The sequence below is a fragment of the Marmota flaviventris genome, chromosome 9 (genome assembly GCF_047511675.1).
Source record: "Marmota flaviventris isolate mMarFla1 chromosome 9, mMarFla1.hap1, whole genome shotgun sequence".
Classification (NCBI taxonomy): Eukaryota; Metazoa; Chordata; class Mammalia; order Rodentia; family Sciuridae; genus Marmota; species Marmota flaviventris.
The window spans coordinates 32,619,898-32,640,479 of record NC_092506.1 but is presented as its reverse complement, the minus strand read 5'-3'; the positions used below and the strand labels follow the sequence as shown (position 1 = coordinate 32,640,479).

The 20,582-nt window shown below is 44.3% G+C and overlaps 1 protein-coding gene across 11 annotated transcripts in view; it reads right to left on the bottom strand.

The window, feature by feature from the left end:
- Positions 1-1,087: 1,087 nt before the first annotated feature.
- Positions 1,088-20,582, bottom strand: part of Wt1 (WT1 transcription factor) — a 45,318-nt gene continuing 25,823 nt past the window's right edge. For 4 of the 11 annotated variants that reach the window (XM_027936613.2, XM_027936614.3, XM_071617109.1 and 1 more), the window contains 5 exons: positions 10,685-10,781; positions 7,233-7,383; positions 4,171-4,260; positions 3,491-3,574; positions 1,088-1,209 (listed from right to left, as the gene is read on the bottom strand). In XM_027936613.2, the coding sequence (XP_027792414.1) occupies positions 1,088-1,209; positions 3,491-3,574; positions 4,171-4,260; positions 7,233-7,383; positions 10,685-10,781 (544 nt within the window). Of the gene's footprint in view, positions 1,210-3,481; positions 3,575-4,170; positions 4,261-7,232; positions 7,384-10,684; positions 10,782-20,582 lie in introns of all 11 variants that reach the window. The other 7 variants (XM_071617108.1, XM_071617111.1, XM_027936612.3 and 4 more) reach the window with 3 other exon arrangements.

The following is a 20,582-nucleotide window of genomic DNA, read 5'->3' as shown; positions in this document are numbered from 1 at the left end:
TATATTTACACAATAATTTCAAGCAACAGTAAATAATAAACTCCCTCCCTTAAAAAACAAAATACACATACACACTCACACACATACCCAAAAACCTTTAAACAATGGATTTCCTCCACACTAGCAAGTCTCATTTTTTTTTCACATATACTTGTAGACCCAAAGTTAAGTTACTTAAGAACAGACTGATCCGGAGATCCTAGACCAGCCCCCTATTTTCTTTTAAACTCAATTTTAATTTTTACAACTTGAAGCCACATGGCCAGTGTGATCTGTACACTCTAAGGACACCCCAATGATGAACATGAATTCCATTTTCTTTTTGTGAAGACATGGGTACATCTCTGAAGATGCATCTGACTCAGAAAAAGTCAAAACCACAAAAACTTCCCATCTTCACACACGGTTGCTTAAGAACATTGTGCTAACATTAACACTGATTAACTGAGCAGTTAGATTCTTTTAGATGTCTATACAGAGATACTGGTTAGTTCTGATTCTTTTTTTTTTTTTCAGTTGCTTGAAACACGTGTGTTTTAAAAGTCGCCTGGTGGAACTACATCCTGTTTTCCAGGTTAGCAGCCCGCCTGACCTCCAGGATGCTGGATGAGCCTCACCCCCAATGTCTCTGATTTATTTCTTGCTGCTGCTGTTAGTAAATGGAACCCATGACAAAGTTTATGTTAGCAGACACAAACGCATGCCCTGGCCTATAAATATTCCATGATGGGAAATGGTACCATCCCTCCCTTCCTAGTGAAAATGAGCGTAGAGGAGAAGGGGAGGGTTGGAGGGACGTGATCAACAACGGCTCTTCTTACAATGGAAAATCCAGATCAAATGGCGATGGGCTTTTAACTAACCAGACATCATTAGCTGCTTCTCCAGGCCTGAGTTAGGCGGAGGAGAGACCAACTCCTCCCGCAAACCTGGTAAGATCCAGTGGTACAGGTATCTTGTCTTGGAAGTTGGATGAAGATGATCAACGGCCATATCCTTAGGTGAGTGAAGAATTTCAAAATTGGATTTGAAAGTAGTTCACACACTGTCCTGCCTGGGACACAGAACTGTGCCCGTGTTGGACCCCTCAGAGCGCCAGCTGGAGTTTGGTCATGTTTCTCTGGTGCATGTTGTGGTGGCGGACTAATTCATCAGACCGGGCAAACTTTTTCTGACAACTGGGCCACCGACAGCTGAAGGGCTTCTCACCTGTTGATACAATTGCCGGTCAGAGACACTTGCCTCGGCAAGACTGGCACAAGTTCAATTATCAAAGGCCCGAGTTCATTCATCACAGCCACCTGCCCCTGACTCCCACAGGTCTTCCCCTAAGCTTCCAATGGGCTTGCTTAACAGCAGCACCTCTGGGGGCTAAATAATGTCCGAAATAATGCAAAAATTATGAAATGTTCTTCCATCCAGACTAGGGGACTAGGGAAACAGGAAAGAAGGGATGAATCTAGTTAATGGAAATATCTGGGAAATACATATTTAATTAAGGGGGAAAGCATTTGTTCCAGTCTACTGTTGGAATGATGTATGAACTCTGTCAATGGTTCCCTGTGGCTGAGCAGGGAACTGAGCTCAACCCAGCTGCAAGGGCCTCGGGATCATCACACCCTGGATGTTGTTGACTGCTATACAGAGGTGGAGCTGGGTCTGCAGCTTTAATGTCTCTTTATGGATATCTTAAAATAAATCACTGACACCAGTTGCATGCTATTTGCTTCTTTTACCATGAAGGGTCAGGGTCACTCAGAGCATCATCTCTGTCATATAGAAGATTCTAACTGAGGCATGGTTCTGTCAAAAAATAAGCCGACTCCATCGACAGAGCCTCAGGACATTCCTTCCAAGCATCAATCTCATTAGGGACGAATACTAATTTTTATTAAATGCTTGACAGATGCTAAGACTTGTCCTGTGCTGGACATTGTGTGTGCATGTGTGTGTGCACGCACACGTGCACACCTTATATATTCCTTACAACAGTCCCATGAGGGAAACATTATCCCCATCCTATAGATGAGGTTGGACATCTAGCAAGAACAAACGCAGGCAGGCCTAAAATCCAGCCTTGTCTAATTCCAAAGCCCAGACTCTTTCCTATATTGTACCTCCCGGGCCTTCCTAAGGATAATGCCATAGGAGCCAACCCTGTACCTCCTGGAAGATCTTCTCAGGATATTGCTGGTCCCACTTCGCTTTCTCTGACTACTGATCCGAGAAATGTCCCAGGAGATGTGGTGTCCCATGGTCAGAATGGGGGATGAGCAAATATAATATCAGTCTGCTGGTGACACAGGTCACTTGGAACACACATGGGGGGTGGGTGTACAAGGGACAACTCTTTCCCACCACTTTGTGAGCTTAGGACTAAGTCAGAGAAGCCACATCAAAAGACGGGGAGCAAGGCACCACCCAACATGCCCACTGTTACACCCATGTCTCGACTGTCTTAAGCGCAGCTTGTAGACTACCCGGGTAGGGGACTGTTTTCCTTCACCTCCCGCTCACTGTCCCTCTGATCTTCCTGATCTGCTCTTGCTCCCAACTCTGCCTCCTACTGGACAAATTCTGACCCCTTCTCCCACCAGTCTCCATCAATCCAAACTCAATGGAGACAACTTTGCTGGCTTTGGCTGTCTTCTTATTTCTGTCCTCCTTGGAGGCTGCATGAACTCATGCTCTTTCATCAAGAAGACAGTGGGTTAAGGGGGGCTGGGAGCATCTGGCTGAATTTGCTGCTTACTAGCCTCGTGACTTTAGACAAGTCCTTTACTCACTAGAGCCTCTGCCTCCTTGTCAATAAACTAGGGATAAATCACTCCTACACTACTCTTTTTATGTGGATATTAGGAAGATAAAATGAGATCACCTAAGCAAAAGCCCTCCTTCCGAAGGTAAAAAATATGCAATACAGTGGTGCTAATTTCATTATGAATCACACCAGCCTTGTGGACAAGCAAAAATCCTTCAACAGCCAGTGGAGATGTAAAAGCCCTATTCCCTCTGTATGCTAGGACCGAGAACTGAAGTCCATCTAGCAGAAACTAAGACTGCTTTGGGGGCATTAGAACCAGTTCTCCAAGCAGGATCCTGAAATATGAACTCTCAGGAGAATAAGTGTTTGTCTTGCTAAAAAAAAAAAAAAAAATTTCCTGTAAGGTTGATTATTGTGTCAAACTAAGTGAAAAAAAAAATGTGATTGGACAAATTGGGAACAGTAGGGACCTAGTTTATCTCTTCATTTTCATTCTGGACACTCTGGATGTTCCTGCCACATCTCTCTCCTGTTCTGTATTTCCCCTTCTCTCCTTCTTTGATAAACATTATTATTTATCATATTAAGATAGCTACACATTGTTCTTTCTCTCAATTGAGTCTCTAAATCTAATCTCTCTTATCACAAACAAGCTCAATCAACAGTAGTTTTTTAAAAAAAATAATGAAAAATAAATGTGAAGAAAAGTTTACGCACTTGTTTTACCTGTATGAGTCCTGGTGTGGGTCTTCAGGTGGTCGGACCGGGAGAACTTTCGCTGACAAGTTTTACACTGGAATGGTTTCACACCTAAACGGACAGAGAAGGTCTAGCCTCGGCCCTAACGATGTGGGGCACAGCGAGGCCCACAAGGCTGGCTTGGTGGCAGCTGGAGGAGCCCGGTATTTCCAGCCACACTTGCAATGTCTGTCAGGCCCTCACATTTCCCCAATCCCCCAGGTCCAGCAGTAGGATCCACCTGGTTCTGCACTGTAACCCTCAAGGACCTGCTTCTGTCCTGGAAACAACCGTTCCTTAACCACAAGGTCTAGCTTCTCATCAGAGAGAAGGTCTCAGCTGGGTCATAACTGAAAAGGTGAATCCTGCTGCACCCCTATTCTGCTCTCCACCACCCTTGGTCTTGACTGGTACTCTCTACCAGCAGCCCATGGCTGTGGGATCTCACTGTGCTGTGGTCTGCAGAAGGCGTGGGATGTTTCCTTTTCTTTCCTTTCTTTTTCTTCAAGAAAAGGAAAGTCTCCAGATTTGGGGGAGGGGTGGATTCTTGGAAAAAAACGAAACAGATGGCTGACCCTCTCATCCATATTCAACACGGAAGAGCATCACAAAATCAGCCCTAACCCAAGGGAACACGACTGCTGGCAATGAGAAGGGAACCTACAAACCTGTGTGTCTCCTTTGGTGCCTTTTGAGTTGATCTGAACGAGAAAACCTTCGCTCACAGTCCTTGAAGTCACACTGGTATGGTTTCTCACCTTGGGGAAGACACATATTCTATTTGAAAACAACATTGGAAGTGCGATCTCATCAGAGGCAACCTCACCTACTTGGACTGAGGGGATCCCAAAATGCCTCAGGCACTTCGGGGAGCTCTTCTGGGCAGCGATGCCAATTTCCACAGGAGATCAAAGGCCCAGCTGTGCACACTCGCAGACACTGGGCTGGGTGAACGAGGGCCGTCCCTCACCAGCTCTGCTGCTTACAATTCTGGGTGAAGCACAGTTCTTCCTTGGGAAATTGGACCAATAATCTGACACCTTCAAAGGACTTGATCGTCCACATAAAGGGCTCAGGCCGGTGCCTAGCATAAAAGCAGTGCTCAAAAAATGACATCAGGGAATACTTAAATAAAAACCAAAGGTGTTTTAACTCCTAGGTTGAGTGTGGAGAAGAATTCTGGGATGGGTGTGCCTTGAGGCTAGCCCCAGAAATAAGTGTTTTAAGTTTTACAGCCTGAAGATTTGGTGTTCTTTGCTACTGACTTCACATTTTTGAGTCAAGCATCAACCAATCCACGGAGCCAAAGCACATAGAAAATTTGTATCATTCTGTTCTAAGAGAAAAGTCAGTCATGGGGTTGCACAATCCCCTGCCCCACCCCGTCCTCCACAGAGAAAGTGCAGCCAAACCCCAGGAGCTGAGTGCACTCAGTAACTGTGGCCTTCCCTCTCCTCAGACTTCTGAGTCACTGGCATTCTGAGATGGACAACAAGCCACCCCAGGGTCTGGTAAGTCTTTTCCATTGGTGGGCAGCCCCCAGTGCCTTTTTCTGCTCTTGACCTCTGCCCTCTTCCTGATATCTGTACCCCGACTGTAGCCAACTAGACACTCTTCATTCCTATGTTCACATTTTTTTTACCCATTCAAGAGTCAACCCTGTGTCCCTCACAAATGCCATTCACTTCCCTGTGATGCCTGCTTGGAAACTTCATGGTCAGATACAAACCCCTTCCCTCCCTCATAACAGAATTTATCCCAGTGCATCTAATGAGGTGAGCCGTTTCTGTCTGCCTTCTCCACAGGCTACAATATCTGGAGAGCTTTCCTTCATTTATATTTGTACCCAGCCCGGTGACTTCTGTGGCAGCTCGACAACCTGCAGGAGACGGTGCCCCTTCTCATCTGATTTCCTTGCCCTGCAATCGGCCTTCTGCTCACCCTTCAAGTGCTCTGCCTGACCTCAGCAGTCTTCAACGGCTAACCCAAGACCTTCCTATTCCTCAAGAAAACTACTCCAGTGCCCCTAGCTCAAATCCCTTCCCTCTCAACTTCAGAGCTGTTCCAGGATCTGAGTTAGAATGTGATCCCACGTTTTCTCAGTTCCTTTTCTTTAGTGTATATCCTCGCTCCAAAGTGCACCACACCCTCCTTGAGAAGGAGGTTGTGATTTGGGGTTAAAAGGTCGGAGTTTTGAAGTCCTGCTTCCACTATGTCCTACCCTCTTGACAATGGTTTTGTGTGTGAGGATTAAATGAAATAATGTGTGTAGGCAGACCAGCACATAAAAATTCTCTATATACTAGTCTGTATTGTTATAAATATATAAACAAACACTGCACTCTTTGAAGACAGGGGCTGCAGGATTGTTAAACACTGACCTGACTACCTTGTCTTCTGCAAGGAAGAGCTTTGTGGAGGGCCCAGGGGGCCTGGGGCTCTTGGCTGTCTCGTTCACTGTCTTCATCCACAGCCCTCTAACCTTCCTTTGCTGTCAGTGCCTCTTTCCAGTAAGTTTCTACAAACCATATCACCTTCAATACAGTTGCTTGCTGGCAGAATCTGACTTTATCATTTTTCTTATTACCTTGGTGGATACTTTTCAAATGATCCCATTGAGGGGAATATGTAAAAAGCATAATATGCCACAGGTGCTCTCAACAAAGCCTGTGGTCCACTGAGTGCAAGCTCAAGTTTATGGCAGAATCACATCCTCCAGATGCAATGAGTTAGCAAAGCCCAGCGGTCTAAAGGGATCTGAAGGCAGCTCACTTTCAGTTACCCCACAGCGAAATCAGCAGGAATAACAAAATAATGAGAGTAGTCACAGCATGAAGCTGTCCTTCACTTGGAAAGACCAGCACCAGCTTCTCTGTGGAAAAGCCTGGGCTTCACATTCTCCCTGTAGGGAAGACCCAGACACATGCCCATTCTGTGCCCACAAGGCTGAGTGAACATGTGTGAAATGCCTGTTCACGTTCAAGGTGGCCAACAACCAGACAAGGCCAACTCTGTCCCAGACACAGACTCCTTGACCGGGGATGGAAGGGTGTGTCCAGTTTCCGGTTTTTCAGAACATACAATCAAAAAATCACTTCTCCATTTCTTAAAGACTAGTGACAAAAATTTAACTACAGGCCATTTTCCCTTTCCTTGCTGGTGGGTTATTACTAACCTAAACGATTCAGTTCTTCTCTGGACAATTCCTTCAAAGTTTTATGATGACCTTGTCCATCACCCGAGTCATCAGATTATCCTATGCCCAGGCTTGCTCCTCTCCCCTTAGAGATGGTAAGAATATTCTATCACTAGCATTCGTTCAGACCCCTAGACATAGGGTCCTATGCTAGGTACGTTAAATCCACAATGCCTTTAAATATTAGTCTACGCTTAACAACTCCATAAGGTGGGCATTATCATCTCCATTTTCCACATGAAGCAAATGATGTTCAGCGAGTAACTTGCTCAAGGGCTCCCACTTGGTGAAGCCAGCATTCAAGTGTGGGTCTCTTTAATTCCATGATATTCTCTTTCTACCACTCTATTCTGTTCTTCCTGAAGACAGTTTACTGACTTCTTAAAAAAAGGATTCACAATCAGGATGAAAATGGCCTTGGCCTGACCTTTCTAAGCAATGCCTACTTTCCATTCCAGAAGTCACCTACATGTGAGCCCAGAACAGGAGCTCTTGAACTACCTGTGTCCAGGGCTGGACCATGGACACACTTACCAGTGTGCTTCCGGCTATGCATCTGTAAATGGGACAGCTTAAAATATCTCTTATTGCAGCCCGGGTAAGCACACATGAAGGGACGTTTCTCACTGGTCTCAGATGCTGACCGGACAAGAGTCGGGGCTACTCCAGGCACACGCCTCACATCCTGTAGGCAGAGTGTGAGAGGAACAGAGGTTTTAGGCCACATATGAACATTCATGTCAGTCCCAAGAAAAAGTGAGCACTGAAATATACCCAAGGAAAGGATGGCAGGTATGTGAGATCTGAAACCATTCCCCTCCACACCCCAAATGCCCGTGGCAGACATCACTAATGGATGATAGATCAGACATTCTGCAGAGTCGTACTCTAACGTTATCACTACTGATCAACCAGAACTGGGACTTGAAATGAAGTCTATTCGGGTTCCCTAACACAGAGCCTCTGGAGAAGAAATGCTGGTGCCTAGAAGAGCTCCCAATCCATCCTGTCTCTGAGCTCCTCCACATGAGGCTGTGAGGTCCGAAAGTCCAGTCCCAGATCTCATCTATTCCCTCCCACTCAGACACCATGACCTTGAGCCCAATCTGCAATGGATGTTGAAGTTTCTTATCAGAGAATAATGTGAGCTAGTGAATAAGCACAAAAGTGACCAGAATGTCCACATGCAAATAAATGACCAGAAAGAAAGAGCCCCTGGATTTGAGGGTTCAATCTGTGAAGGGGAACTGAACTCAAGAGAAGCCCATGGCACGGCCAATACGACCTTTAATACTGTCACCAGAAATGACTGGACCTGTCTGCTGTCTCTGCTCTTTACATGTCCTTCCAAGGCATCTGCTCATCCCCTTTATCTGGTGGAAGAGGCTCCCCTTCCCTGCTGTCAGGCTCAGAGTCATAAACGGGAGCAGGGCAGGTGCCCGAGGAGCCACTAATTCCCCCTGTTCAGCGTCAGATGTGCAAGTCTAGGCCAAAGGGTGAGAGTGGCTGACACAGAGCATACCCACCATCACGCTAAGACCTGGAACTGCTTCAGAGCTTAATCAACACCCCGCCCTGTGTGTTTCCCACTCTCCCCAAGCTTAAGTTCTCGTTCCTGTTTCACACCCCCTTGCACTGAGAGGGCACTATCTTTTTTGAAGTTAAAAATGTACAATGACTTAGGAGAGCCGTGTTGATAGGCCATAGCATCTCACCGTAAATGGTGGCATGAAACTAAATGGTGAGCCAGCGGTGTGGTGTACTCAAGGAAAAAATGAGTAGATAGTGAAAGAACAAGACACCTGTCCAGGGTGGAGTTTGCTACAGGCCATAACAGTGAGTCTGACAAATGGGGTTCTGACAAGGAGGAAGGCAAAGGAAGCACTTTTCATTTCCTCTCATTAATCCCAGATGCAGTGTACATGGCAACAGGACATAAAGATGAGTGTGAATGTCAGTCAGGGTCCTGGTGGGGAAAGGATTGATGGTTTTTGTCCAAAGAGACTGGATGACTCTTCCTAAACCGTCACTGGTTCTCTGTATTTCTGTGACCTTTGCATTTATTTCTCACCATGGGAAGGCCTGGGATGAGGGAGCACGCTGTTCTACTTCCACGACACTTCTGGAAAATAATCAGAACATCTCGGAGCTACTTGCCCCACATATCACACAGGGGCCTGGCCCACACACAACTTATCCCTAGGGTGCTGACTATTCTGGTGGAAGGATGACAGCTGTTTCTCTTGTTGTGGCCACTGAGTCACACTTAGAAAACACCAATACAATCACTCAGTTACTGTGTGCTAATGACAGCCCCAGAGAGGCTCTGTGAAAGTGGTCTTCCACCAAACACTGAATTCTCCAAAAAGCTTTTTCCTTTCCACTTTACTTTCATTACTCTCCTTGGAGACTTCTTCCTCTAAACTGTTCACAGTCCTGTCCCCCCAGCAAGCTGTATTATGTATCAGTTAAAAACAGGTGTTCTTGCTGGGCGTGGTGGTGGTACACACCTGTAATCCCAACTACTTAGGAGGCTGAGCTTGGATGACCCCAAGTTTGAGGGCAGCCTGAGCAACTTAGGGAGAATATGCCTCAAAATAAAAGTATAAAAGGGTTGGGGATGTAGCTCAGAATAGAGCTTGCCTAGCATGCACAAGGCCTTAGGTTCAATCCCCAGGACCACAAAATTAAAGAGGGTTCTGCAGTCAAACAAGCCTGAGTTATAGGTCTCAGCTCCACCGCTTGCTAGCTATGTGGTTCTAAACAAGTCACTCGTCTTACCTGGGCTTTGCTTCCCCATCCAGTAAAACGGAAATAATAACAGTACCTACCTCACAGATGTATGCTGAGGACTAAATGAGGGAAGGAAGACTATGTTTAGACATGGAGGAAGCTTAAATGCACAGGGAGAATACAAAGAAGTCAGCCTGAAAGTGCGACATAGAGTACAATTCCAACTGTATGACATTCTGAGAGACGATCAGTGGGTGCTGGGAAGGAAGAATGGAGGAGGGGAGTGATGGGCGGGTGGAGGATAGAGCATTTTTAAGGTGATACACCACATAAGAATACCATGATCTGATGCTATCCAAATAGATTCGTGGCATTGTGTATTTATTAAAACCCACAGAACTATACAACGTGAAAAGTGAACCCTAATGTAAACTATAGATTTAGTTAGCCTGAACCCGTCAATATTGGCACATCAATTATAACAAATATATCACACCAATACAAGATATTAATGATAGGGGAAACTGAGAATACTGGGAAGGGAGATATGGGAACTTTGTGTATTTTCTGGACAATGTTCATGTAAAACTAAAACTTCTCTAAAAGACAAAGTCCATTTTTTTAAGGTCCATGTATAAATCTTAGCACATAGAAAATGTCCAAGTAGCTGGGTGCAGTGATGCATGCCTGTAGTCCCAACAGCTCAGGAGGCTGTGGCGGGGGATCACAAGTTCCAGGGCCAGCCTCAGCAACTTAGCGAGGCCCTAAGCAACTTAGTGAAACCCTGTCTCTAAATTAAATATAAAGGGGCTGGGGATGTGGCTCAGTGGTTAAGTGCCCCTGGGTTCAATACCTGGTACCAAAAAAGAAAATGTCCGAGCATAGGTGCTACTGTTATTATTGCTATCATCAACACCCAGCAAGACAGTCCGTCTTTGGGCACTTTCCAATGCAGATCAAATCTCGTAAGAGTCCAGGTTGTTGATTCAAGCCCAGAATAGAGCTTGCCTAGCAAATACAAGAGCTGCACAGTTCACTCTGGAGAAGGAAGGAAAGAGCAAGACTCTGCAGGAAGCATCTTGGTCTAAGTCAGGCAGGAGACAGCATCTCTGGAGGGGGAGGAGGTGGGGGTCCCTGATGGCTAAGTCTTTCGAGGGCCAGATGGTCAATCGGCAAGGAACTGAAGGACAGTGGAGTAGGAAAAGAGGCCGTGCAGTGAAGGCAGCGTCCAGGGGACATCCCTGAGTACTCACCTGAATGCCTCTGAAGACACCATGGGTGTGTATTCTGTACTGGGCACCACAGAGGATGGGTGTCGTGTGGTTCTCGCTCTCATACCCTGTGCCATGGCTGCAAATACAGAAAAGGGAGGCCAACGCTCAGGTAGGTTCACAGCCACCTTTTGGAAAGGCTCATCTCCAGCCAAGAGGGAGTGATCTTTTTTTAAGCTCATGGGACAAACACAATTGGTTTTTGCCTCCCTCCATGGGGCGCCTCTGGAAGCAGAGCCTCTGTGAAAGCTGAGGCCACTTCATCTTCATGTCACCACCACTCAGTCCTCCCTCACCCTCAGATTCTTGCAGGCACACCGTCTGGGTCTGTGCCTCGCTCAGACCAGTCAGGAAAAGCCACAGTGGCAGGACTTCATCCCCAGCAAGTTGTTTACCATCTCAATGGCGGCTAACAGCCGCGGATATCTCAGGAATGAGCAGAATGCTTCAAGCTTCACATGAAGTGTACTGGATTTTTGTCGACACCTCATGACTCAGTTTTTACCAGATAGCACCAAAACAGTGACGACACTTTCAAGAAGAGATATCACATCCCCAGGAGTGGGATTACACATCTGTGGCTCTATTCCACTTAACCTACAGATTTGTCTTCCAGATCAGGTTAACTCTTTGTGGCCAACTTGTGCTACAGCTGGGCACTGGACAATCTTCCAGTATCAGACTGACTAGTCCTCTACTTGGAGCTCAAGGTAACTTGGGACTACTAGTGAGACCCGAGGAATGCGGAGCTTTGAAAACAACAACTTGGAAGAAGTGACTGCTCTGTTCTAAAAATACTTTTTACTTCAGGTACAGTGCTGAAATCTGTTCTGCACTAATTTTATTTCCAAACGAAGCAGAGAAAGGATTCTTATCCACACAGGCAGGACGTTAGAATTACATCAGGAAGCACCATGGAGATGATGATGAAATCTCTTTTATGAAACATCTCTGTAAAATGGTGCAGCTGCTTTGGAAAATGTCTGGCAATCCCTCAAAAAATTAAGACACACAGTTACCATGTGACCCAGAAATCCTGGGTATATTCCCAAAAGAAAGGAAAACAGATGTCCACACATTAAAAAAAAAAAAAAAAAAAACTTGTGTACATTGTTTAGAAGCTACACCATTTGTAAGATCAAAACACAGAATCAACTCCAATGTCAATCAACTGATGAATGATAAACAAAATATAGTATATTCACACAATGGAATACTATTTGACCATAAAAAGGAATGGAGTACTGATACATACTATAATATGGATGAACTTTGAAAACACTATGCTAAATGGGATGAGCTAGTAACAAAACAAAACAAAAAAATGTTTTATATTTTTTTATGAAATGTCCAGAACAGGCAAATCTATACTTGGTGAGGACATGAAAGAGTGACTGCTGAAAATGTCCTAAAATTGTGGGAGTGGCCAAACTAATGGTTTTGGATAAGAAGTATTTCCCAAAGACTTATGTGTTGATGGCTTAGTTCCCAATGCAGCAATATTCAGAAGTGGATCTGGGGAAGCAATTGGATGAGGGTTCTGACCTCATCAGTGGACTAATCTATGGAGGCATTAATATTTGATAGCATTATTAGAAAGAAACAGAAACTACAGGCAGGGGGGCCTGGTTGGAGGAAGTAAGTCACAGGGCCATGGAAGGGTATATCTTGTCCCTAGCCTCTCTTTCCTCACTACGTGGCTATCATGAAGGGAGTAGCTTTGCTCTTCTGCCATGGTGTTCCTTGGCCTTGGAGCCAGTCAACCATGGAATGAAACCTCTGAAACTAGGAGCCAAAATAAATCTTTCCTCCTCTAAGTTGTTTTTCCCAGGTATTTTGTCCCAGCGATGAAAAGCAATCACACCATACATATCAACAAGTATATTAAAACCCACTGTATCGTGTACTCTAAAAGGGTAAAGGATGAGATATGCAAACTCAATAAAGCTGCTTTATAAACATTGTGTATTCACATTTTTCAGCTTTCAGGTAAGATTAACTGGTTGTTTGAGGCTGAGAATCTCCATCCTCTGCCTTTGTTACTCCAGATGTTCCAGGGGTTTCAGGGCAGCAGGCAGGTGCCTTTGTCCATCTCATGGAATAGGGGGCAGACCACAGGCTGACTCAAGTCTCACTCAACCAGGGGAGAGAATTCCTGGAAGAAAAGAGTGTCTGACAGGATAACTGAGGTGTCCACATAGCCTGGGGCCACAGCAGCCGAGGGGTTTTCACATTTACTTCTGGTTCCAAGCATTTTAGAAAGAACTGCCTGTCTGCTTTGCATAGTTTGGGCAGAGAGGTGGCAGTTCTGCGTCCCCAGTCGACTACGTCTTTTCTCTTGTGTCCTGCTTCGAGTGATTTTTAGCACATCTTGGAGGTGAGGAATGTCTCAAAGAGCTAAAGCAGGGTGAAAGATGCCAAGCCCAGAGAGCATCTGTCGGAGGCCGCCCTGCACAGGAGCTCTGCACACATCTTTAGGTCTTGAGTAAGGTGGTACTGAACTGGCACTGCATCTGCTGCAATGCAGGTGGACTCACCTCTGCCAGGAGAGGTGCAGCCATGGAACTGGGCGTCACCCGATGAGTTCCACCCACCTGTTTGTACCTTCCATTGAATGGCTCCCTTCAATAAACAGAGCTTCAGAACGTGATCCCCCCTCTCTTGCCTGCCTCCTGTATTTTTCTCTTGCTCCCCTTGTGGGAGCTTGTGTCTGAGGTGCAGAAGCCGTCTTGAACCGCCCTAGAAAAAGGTATTTTCTGTGTCTCTGTGTGATATTTCATGCCAGCTCAAATGCACCTGAGTGACCCTGGTTCAGCAGCCCGAGTTGGATGGGGGCTACAGTTGCATCTGTTTTTCTGATTCTTAGAATGTGCATGCCAGGAAAGCAAGGCCGTGTCTGCCTTCCATACCATTACAGTCCACAGACGGTGAGAGTGAGTGACATGGCCCATGACAGCAGAAGGAGAACAGGCCAGAATGGTGCTGCCAAAACACTGTGCCTCAAAGGCTGAAAGGAGAAACTGTTTTGCATGGTTCCATCTTCTGCATGAAGCCAAAATGCAACTTAAACATTTCCTCAGGCTAAGGGACTTTTGGGGACACACCATTAGTAGAAATCTGAATTATGTGCAAGTTCTGCCATCAAAGGAGAAGTATTAGTAATACGTCTTGATAGTTGAATTCTGGGGGGAGGGGGTATCTGGATATTTGCGGGGGGAAGGCTCAGACTTTCCTCAACAAACTAGTCCCATGACTCAAAGTGTTCTGTCACTCAAAGGGAACAACACTGATCCTCACAGCCAGACAGATGCAAGTCAACAAAGAAAAGAAGCAATAAGACTGTACTTGAAACTGAGCCAATTATGCCACAATCTAGTAGAGTCTTCTATGAGATCCATGAATAAAAACAGTAAAACAGTTGGCCCCTGCCTATGGGTTCTTATATCTCCATATGACAAACACCAATGCAATCCCACACTGTGGAAACCCTGTAAGCCAACGTGCCTTCCAGTGTGGTCTTCTCAGAAGACCAAGCTTAACTTGTGAGCATTCAATTTGTAGAAGTCACTCCAAGTCAATGAAGGAAAACAAGCTGGTAGTCTTGGGAGCCATAGACTATAGAGGCAGAAGGGGCCTAGAAAAGGCCCTTTTCCTCCAACCACAGTCAAAGCAGGAATGGCTTCCAGCTCACTGTCAACAGTTGGACAACATGACTGGTAAATTTTCAAGGCATGCTGTTCTATTTGGGGAAAGTTCAATTGTTAGGAAAGGCCTTTCCAAACCAAGCTGAGATCTGTGTCCTCACTCCTGCCTGATGGGGAACTGTACAAGTATTACTATGTTACAGCCATCTCTATGTATCTCCCATACATGATGGTAAAACTTGGCATGGACAACAGAATCACCTCATTCATCCCTGCATCCTTTAAACTTAGTGACTGAAGGATGGGCTTAGTCCACAAACAGGCCCAAGATGGACTGACTCTAACTTCTCCTCCATATTACAGCCCTTCAAGTATTTAAAGATATAGCTCTCCAGGCTATAGATCTCTTTTCTCTCAACTACGAAAAGGTGAACTGTATTCTGATTCTTTTACCGCCTTGATTGTCCTCTTCCTCTTCCCCTTCATTTTGATAAATCTTTCTCAAAGTGGTCACTTAGGATGGATTGCCAATGCTACAGAAGTGTTTCTATAAAGGAGTGGGAAGGAAAGATCATCCACAAACATAAAAGTTTTTAGAATCTGGACAGTAACATGAATGCATAAGAATAGAGAGTACATGTCTGACCTGAAGGGATTCCATTCCAAATCTTTCAAAGTCGATCCACTAGTCAAACACAGTACCATGGATTAGGCCAACAGGCTGTCAATGCCCAATTCTGGGTCAAAAGGCTTGGGCCTCTGGGCTCAGTGTACTGTGATTATCACATGTAAGAGGAAATAATTCCTCTATACACAGAACCCTGAACAGTTGTGGGGTGAAAAGAATCAGAACCAACCCAGAAACAGAAAGTTATCATTCATGGAACAGGCTCTACAGTATGAACTAACAGAGAGTCCCAAATCTCCATTAGGAACATAAAGGAAAAGGAACATAAAGGAAAATGTCGCACTATGCATAGCAAGTTTTGAGTTAAGTCTGGACAACTTTCTTAGGATAAGAAATTGGTGCTTTATAAAAAGTTTCTGTGTTTTGTTACCTAGGAAACTTCCCTTAGGAAGATATCTGATTCAGCTGAATGATGAAGAAAAGGGATTGGATGACTCCTTGGCCAAGACAATCAGGGAACCCTGGGATTTATACTGAGATATCATAGGACTGCTATGGCTCCAGGTGGGCAAAGATTCAGTGGGCCTGGTACAGATACCGAAGATGCACAACGTGCTTGTGCCTTGCCATAGAGGCCACCCTGCTAGAGACCACTCTTCAGCTTGACAGAGACTTCAGACATTGCCTCTGGTTTTATTGTTCAACTAGGCACAAAGCATCCATTCAAAGCCCATGATATCCTATCTTGATCAGAAAATTATCAAAAATAACTATCAAATGTCTGTTCGCAATAAATATCTACTACATTAGTGACCTTCCACTATCAGATTGGTAATTTTACCACAAAGGAAACAGACTTGGGCACACCTTACATATGGCTAACCAACTTTGGCTGCTAATGATCTGTTTTCTTCCCTGCATATGCCTAAAGATCTAGCTTAGTAACTGAATTCCTAAAATTCAGGGTATTCTCACTGCTGTGATTTCTAGAATCCTCTGACATTTTCTACTTGAAAACCAAGATATTAATCTGTCTCAACTCTTCTGTCACCTGTCTTATTCTCCGTGAATTTCCACATTATTAGCCAAGAGGGCAATTATTTTATGAAAAAAAAATGGATTTAGTTCTTTTTTATTTAAAGCAGAGCCAGAAATTCAAATATTCTGACAGGGTCAGAGTAAATGAGAGAAATCAATGAAGAGGGCTCTGCAGAATAAGATGGCCCTGAACTGGCAGGGACAGTCACCCAGGCTACACTGTCCCCTGCCCAACAGAGGCAGCCACAATTCAACTCTACTGGCCACCATCTATTGTTAATGATGGGAACCCAATGTGACCACATCTTTCCATTCTTCAAGGAAAAAAAAGTCATAAATCTCATCTTCTTCTGAGATGACTTGAACTTATATTCTTGCAAATAATTGAAATCTTAAAGAGTCACTGTTTTGGATGAGATAAAACATACATCTGCCCTAAGGGTCAACAATTTGCAACTTCTGCTTTCAAGGCTGAGCAGAGAAGTTTAAGCTATATACTGGAAAAATCCATTTGTTTCTGCTGGTCTTCCCACAGGGCAACAAAATAGAGGTGGGGATGTACCTGGCTCTTTGAAAACTGGGTGTTAGAATCTCCCATACCCTAGCTTGAAAGGATGCCATACTTATACAGCAGGAATGGCCAGTGCTGTCCAAGCAAAATCTAGAAGTTTCCCTCTAGAAGCTTTCTGGAGTCCTGGAAGTGGTATGGATCTAATTTCAGCAGCCCTCTTGAAAGCAGGTGTAAGTACTGTGGCCATAGACAGAAAGCTGCAGGTGCAGTACTGCCAATTCAAGTGCATCAGTTTCTTATGACAAATCACCATAACTTTGGTGGCTTTAAAAAAAAACCCACCAAGTTACCCTCTTATGCTTATGGAGATCAGAAGTGCCAAATCAGCATCACCAGGCTGAAACCAAGGTGTCAGCAGTCCTGCTTTCTTCCAATGGCTCCAAGGAGAGAGCTGCTTTACTTGCTTCTTTCAGTTTCTAGAACTTGCCTGTGTTTCTTGGTCCCTTCTTTGCATCACCCCAACCTCTTGCTGCCTCCTCCTCCTCTTCTGTAGTTGAATCTCCACCCTCATCTCCCTCTTACAAGTATACTTGTTATCACATTTAGATAATTCAGCCCACCCAGATAATTCAGGAAAATTCTCCATCTCACGGTCCATAACTGAATCATAACTGGAAAACCCCTTTTGCCACATGAGGGAACATTCACAGGTTCCAGAAATTAGGACCTGGATATCTTTGGGGGTCATTATTCAGTTCACCATACCAAGGAAACGAGATTTATTACATTTCTTGCAGACACATTTTTTAAAAAACTTAATTAATCTGGATCCTTTATCTACAGATTTGTCTGGAAACACATGATTTTGCATCTGAAGACCTGTGTTCCAGGCCCAATGTTACTATTTATCTTCTCTGCGGTCATGAGCTAGTCATTCAATTCTCTCTACATCTGAGATTCATCATTTGTAAAATGAAGTTAATAACCTACACTAAGGATTCATTTGAAGATCAAAGAGATGAGTCATGTTGGGAGCAAAAGCTAAACATCACCAAATAACTTTATCCCAACCAAAAATTCTGGAAGTCCATGATTATATGTGATCACTAACAACCATAAAAATTATTTACTGTATGCTTTAAGTAAGTCTGGTGATTGAGATCAATACAATTTGTATTTTTGATTCATAGCACAACCCAGGAGTCATTAAGGTGTATTGCCTTAGCAAATGACTTAGCCTTCCTGGAACAGCTTCATGTAAAATGAAAACAATAGCACCTGCTTGCTCTTCAGGCTACTTGTTGAAGGAACCAACGAGATCAGATAAGTTCTGTACAATACTTGGTGCATGTATGCACTCAATAAATGTTAACTATCACTTAAACGGTACCATTCCCATTTCACAGTGAAGTATACTGAAGTTTAAGGACAGGTTGAACTTATTTGCCCCAAATCAGACAGATGGCAAGTGGCAGAGCTTGAGGTGTGTGTCCAGGTCAGTGTAACCCCATCCTAAAGGGTTCCATTCTATCCTGACACTTGAATGATTCCAGCTCTTTTCTCCAAGGTATGAATGAAATCGGGCACACTGGAGTTCAATAAATGTAGTGATGTGGAGGGGAAGACTAAGGGTGGGCAGAGAGGAAGGGCGAGTTCAAAACATTCCTCCTCAGCATATTTCTGCTTCTGCTGTAAGAGACAATCTTTATATTGGCATAGAGAAAGCACAAGGGACAGAAATGACCAGCTCATGTGTGACAGAGTAGTCCAAACTGTGCACATTTGTTACAAAATAATAATAATTAATCATTATCATCATCTCTTTTAACTAACTGGGGGGGGGGGGGAACTAAGCAGAAGCAATTATCACAGAGCATACACCTTGTGACTTCATTTCTGGTGGTGGCCTAGACAGTCCATTTTCCTGAGCAACTTTAACAGCAAAAACTGTATCCTGAGAAAATTTGCCTTTCCTTTTCTAGACAGCTTTAAAATGCATCAACACGTGTCCTTAGAAAGTCTGCAGAAAGAGAAAAATGTCCCTCATCTAACACAAATTATGAGCCCTCTTCTCGCTAAACATGTGTACATTGAGGCTTGGCTTAGAAAAAAAAAAACAACATAACTTTTGAAGGGGTAGCTTCTTTAGAAATGATTAATTTTGATGTTCCACAGGCACAAGAAGATTAATAAAAAGGAATTGAGGTTTTACAGATGAGAAAAACCAGAGCCGCCCTGAAATCCCTTATCAACACAAGAGGAAAAAAGAAGAAGAAAGAAAAAATGTAAAAGAAAAGAGAAAGAGACTTTCAAAGGCCATTCTCATTGAATATGAATATTCAGAAAGGAGACACTTCAGCCTGTGACTTCTCTCTCCCACCTCTACTTATTGGCCAGGTGGTCATCCCCCATCTTCACCTCTGTCTTCTCGCCTCTGCAGACTTAATCAGACTGCAGGGAAGCACCTGGGGAAATCGCAAACACTCGTGCACCAGGACACAGAATCCCCCCGTCAAGCTCTCTGCATCCTTGATGCTTGGGGCTTATATATGAGATGCTTAAGTGCCTGATTCTTTTTGGTGTTGACAATAAACTTTGCTGCAAGCCTTGAGGCCCATCATCCCCTTCTCTAGCGTGCCAATTTCTCAGAGAAAAGAATGAAGAACTGCGTTAAGAAACTGGGCTTCCTAAAAGGTTAAACACGAGATGAGGCTGAACTCAGCACCACCCATAAATTATACTTGCCTTGAGAGAGAGAGAGAGAGACAGAGAGAAGAAGAGGAAGAGGAGGAGGACGAGGAAGAGGAGGAGGAGGAGGAGGAGGAGGAGGAGCTGTAAGAACCCCAAGTCTAAACCAAGCTTCCAGAACTAACTACCTGTCTACAGGAAATACAAGGGATAGAGGCCCAAAGTCAGAGGCACCAAGCTCTTCAATCCGGATCATGGTACAGTCTACTGAACATGTGCTCTGGGCATATAAAAGGAGAAAGATAAAGTTTCTTTTACTAAGCCATCACAGAAAGTAAAAAACTAAAATAAAACAACCAAGTTAAACTTGAATGAGTTTAAACACACCCTCAATGTCTGTTTTCTAATAACTCATAGGTATCAAATTTCCTCAAAAACAGTCTACAGGAGAGAATCTGGTTTGTTTTTTTAACTTAGGACAGTTTGCCCTCTGTCTGTCCCCAGGTGTTTCATTTCAGTTTAGACCTTAAGAAAAAGATGCATCTGTTACTTTGGACTAAAACAATGTATTTTAGTCATTTTTCATTACAAACTACACTACGGCAATGCTTCTATTTTGCTTTTTACTAAACATTTTCCCTAGGAACCTGGGAAAGCAGACTCCCTGCCTGCTTGCTCCTCGTTCCCATTCTCTCCATGTCTCATGCATCCCTATGGCACCCAGAGCTACAAAACATCTGGAGGGAAAGGGCACTCACCCCACTTCCACTAACTCTGACTTTTTAAAACTCTCTATTGCCTATTTCTTATTATGCCCGCCCACATCCACTTTCCTTGGTAACAAAGCCCTTTGTTCCTTTTAGGGAAACTCCCCTCTTTAAAAAAAAAATTAAATATATATTTAGTTTTAGGTGGACACAACATCTTTATTTTATTTTGTGTGGTGCTGAGGATGGAACACCTTGCCTCACGCATGCTAGGGGCGCTCTACCTCTGAACCACAACCCCAGTCCCTGGAAATTCCTCTCTTTAACCCCACCCCAGGCTCTAGAAGAGAGTACAAGACTAAGACCTGGCCAATCAACCACTATTTTCTCCAGTCACATGACCCACTGCAAGCCAATCAAAGACCTTTCCCTAAGTCTATTGTTGAAAAAGAACCAATAGAGAGGCATTCTTCTTGTCAGGCTGTAGGTGCTAAAATCAAAGCTGCTTTGACCCAGTGGAGCAAGGTTGCCTGAGATGGCAACCAGCACAGAGGAAAACAGACAAGAGACAGTGAGACAGTCTCATGACTGTCTAAGTCCCTGAATCCAGACAAGGGTTTTAAAATATAATACCCACAACTTACTAAATTACCCTATTGACCCA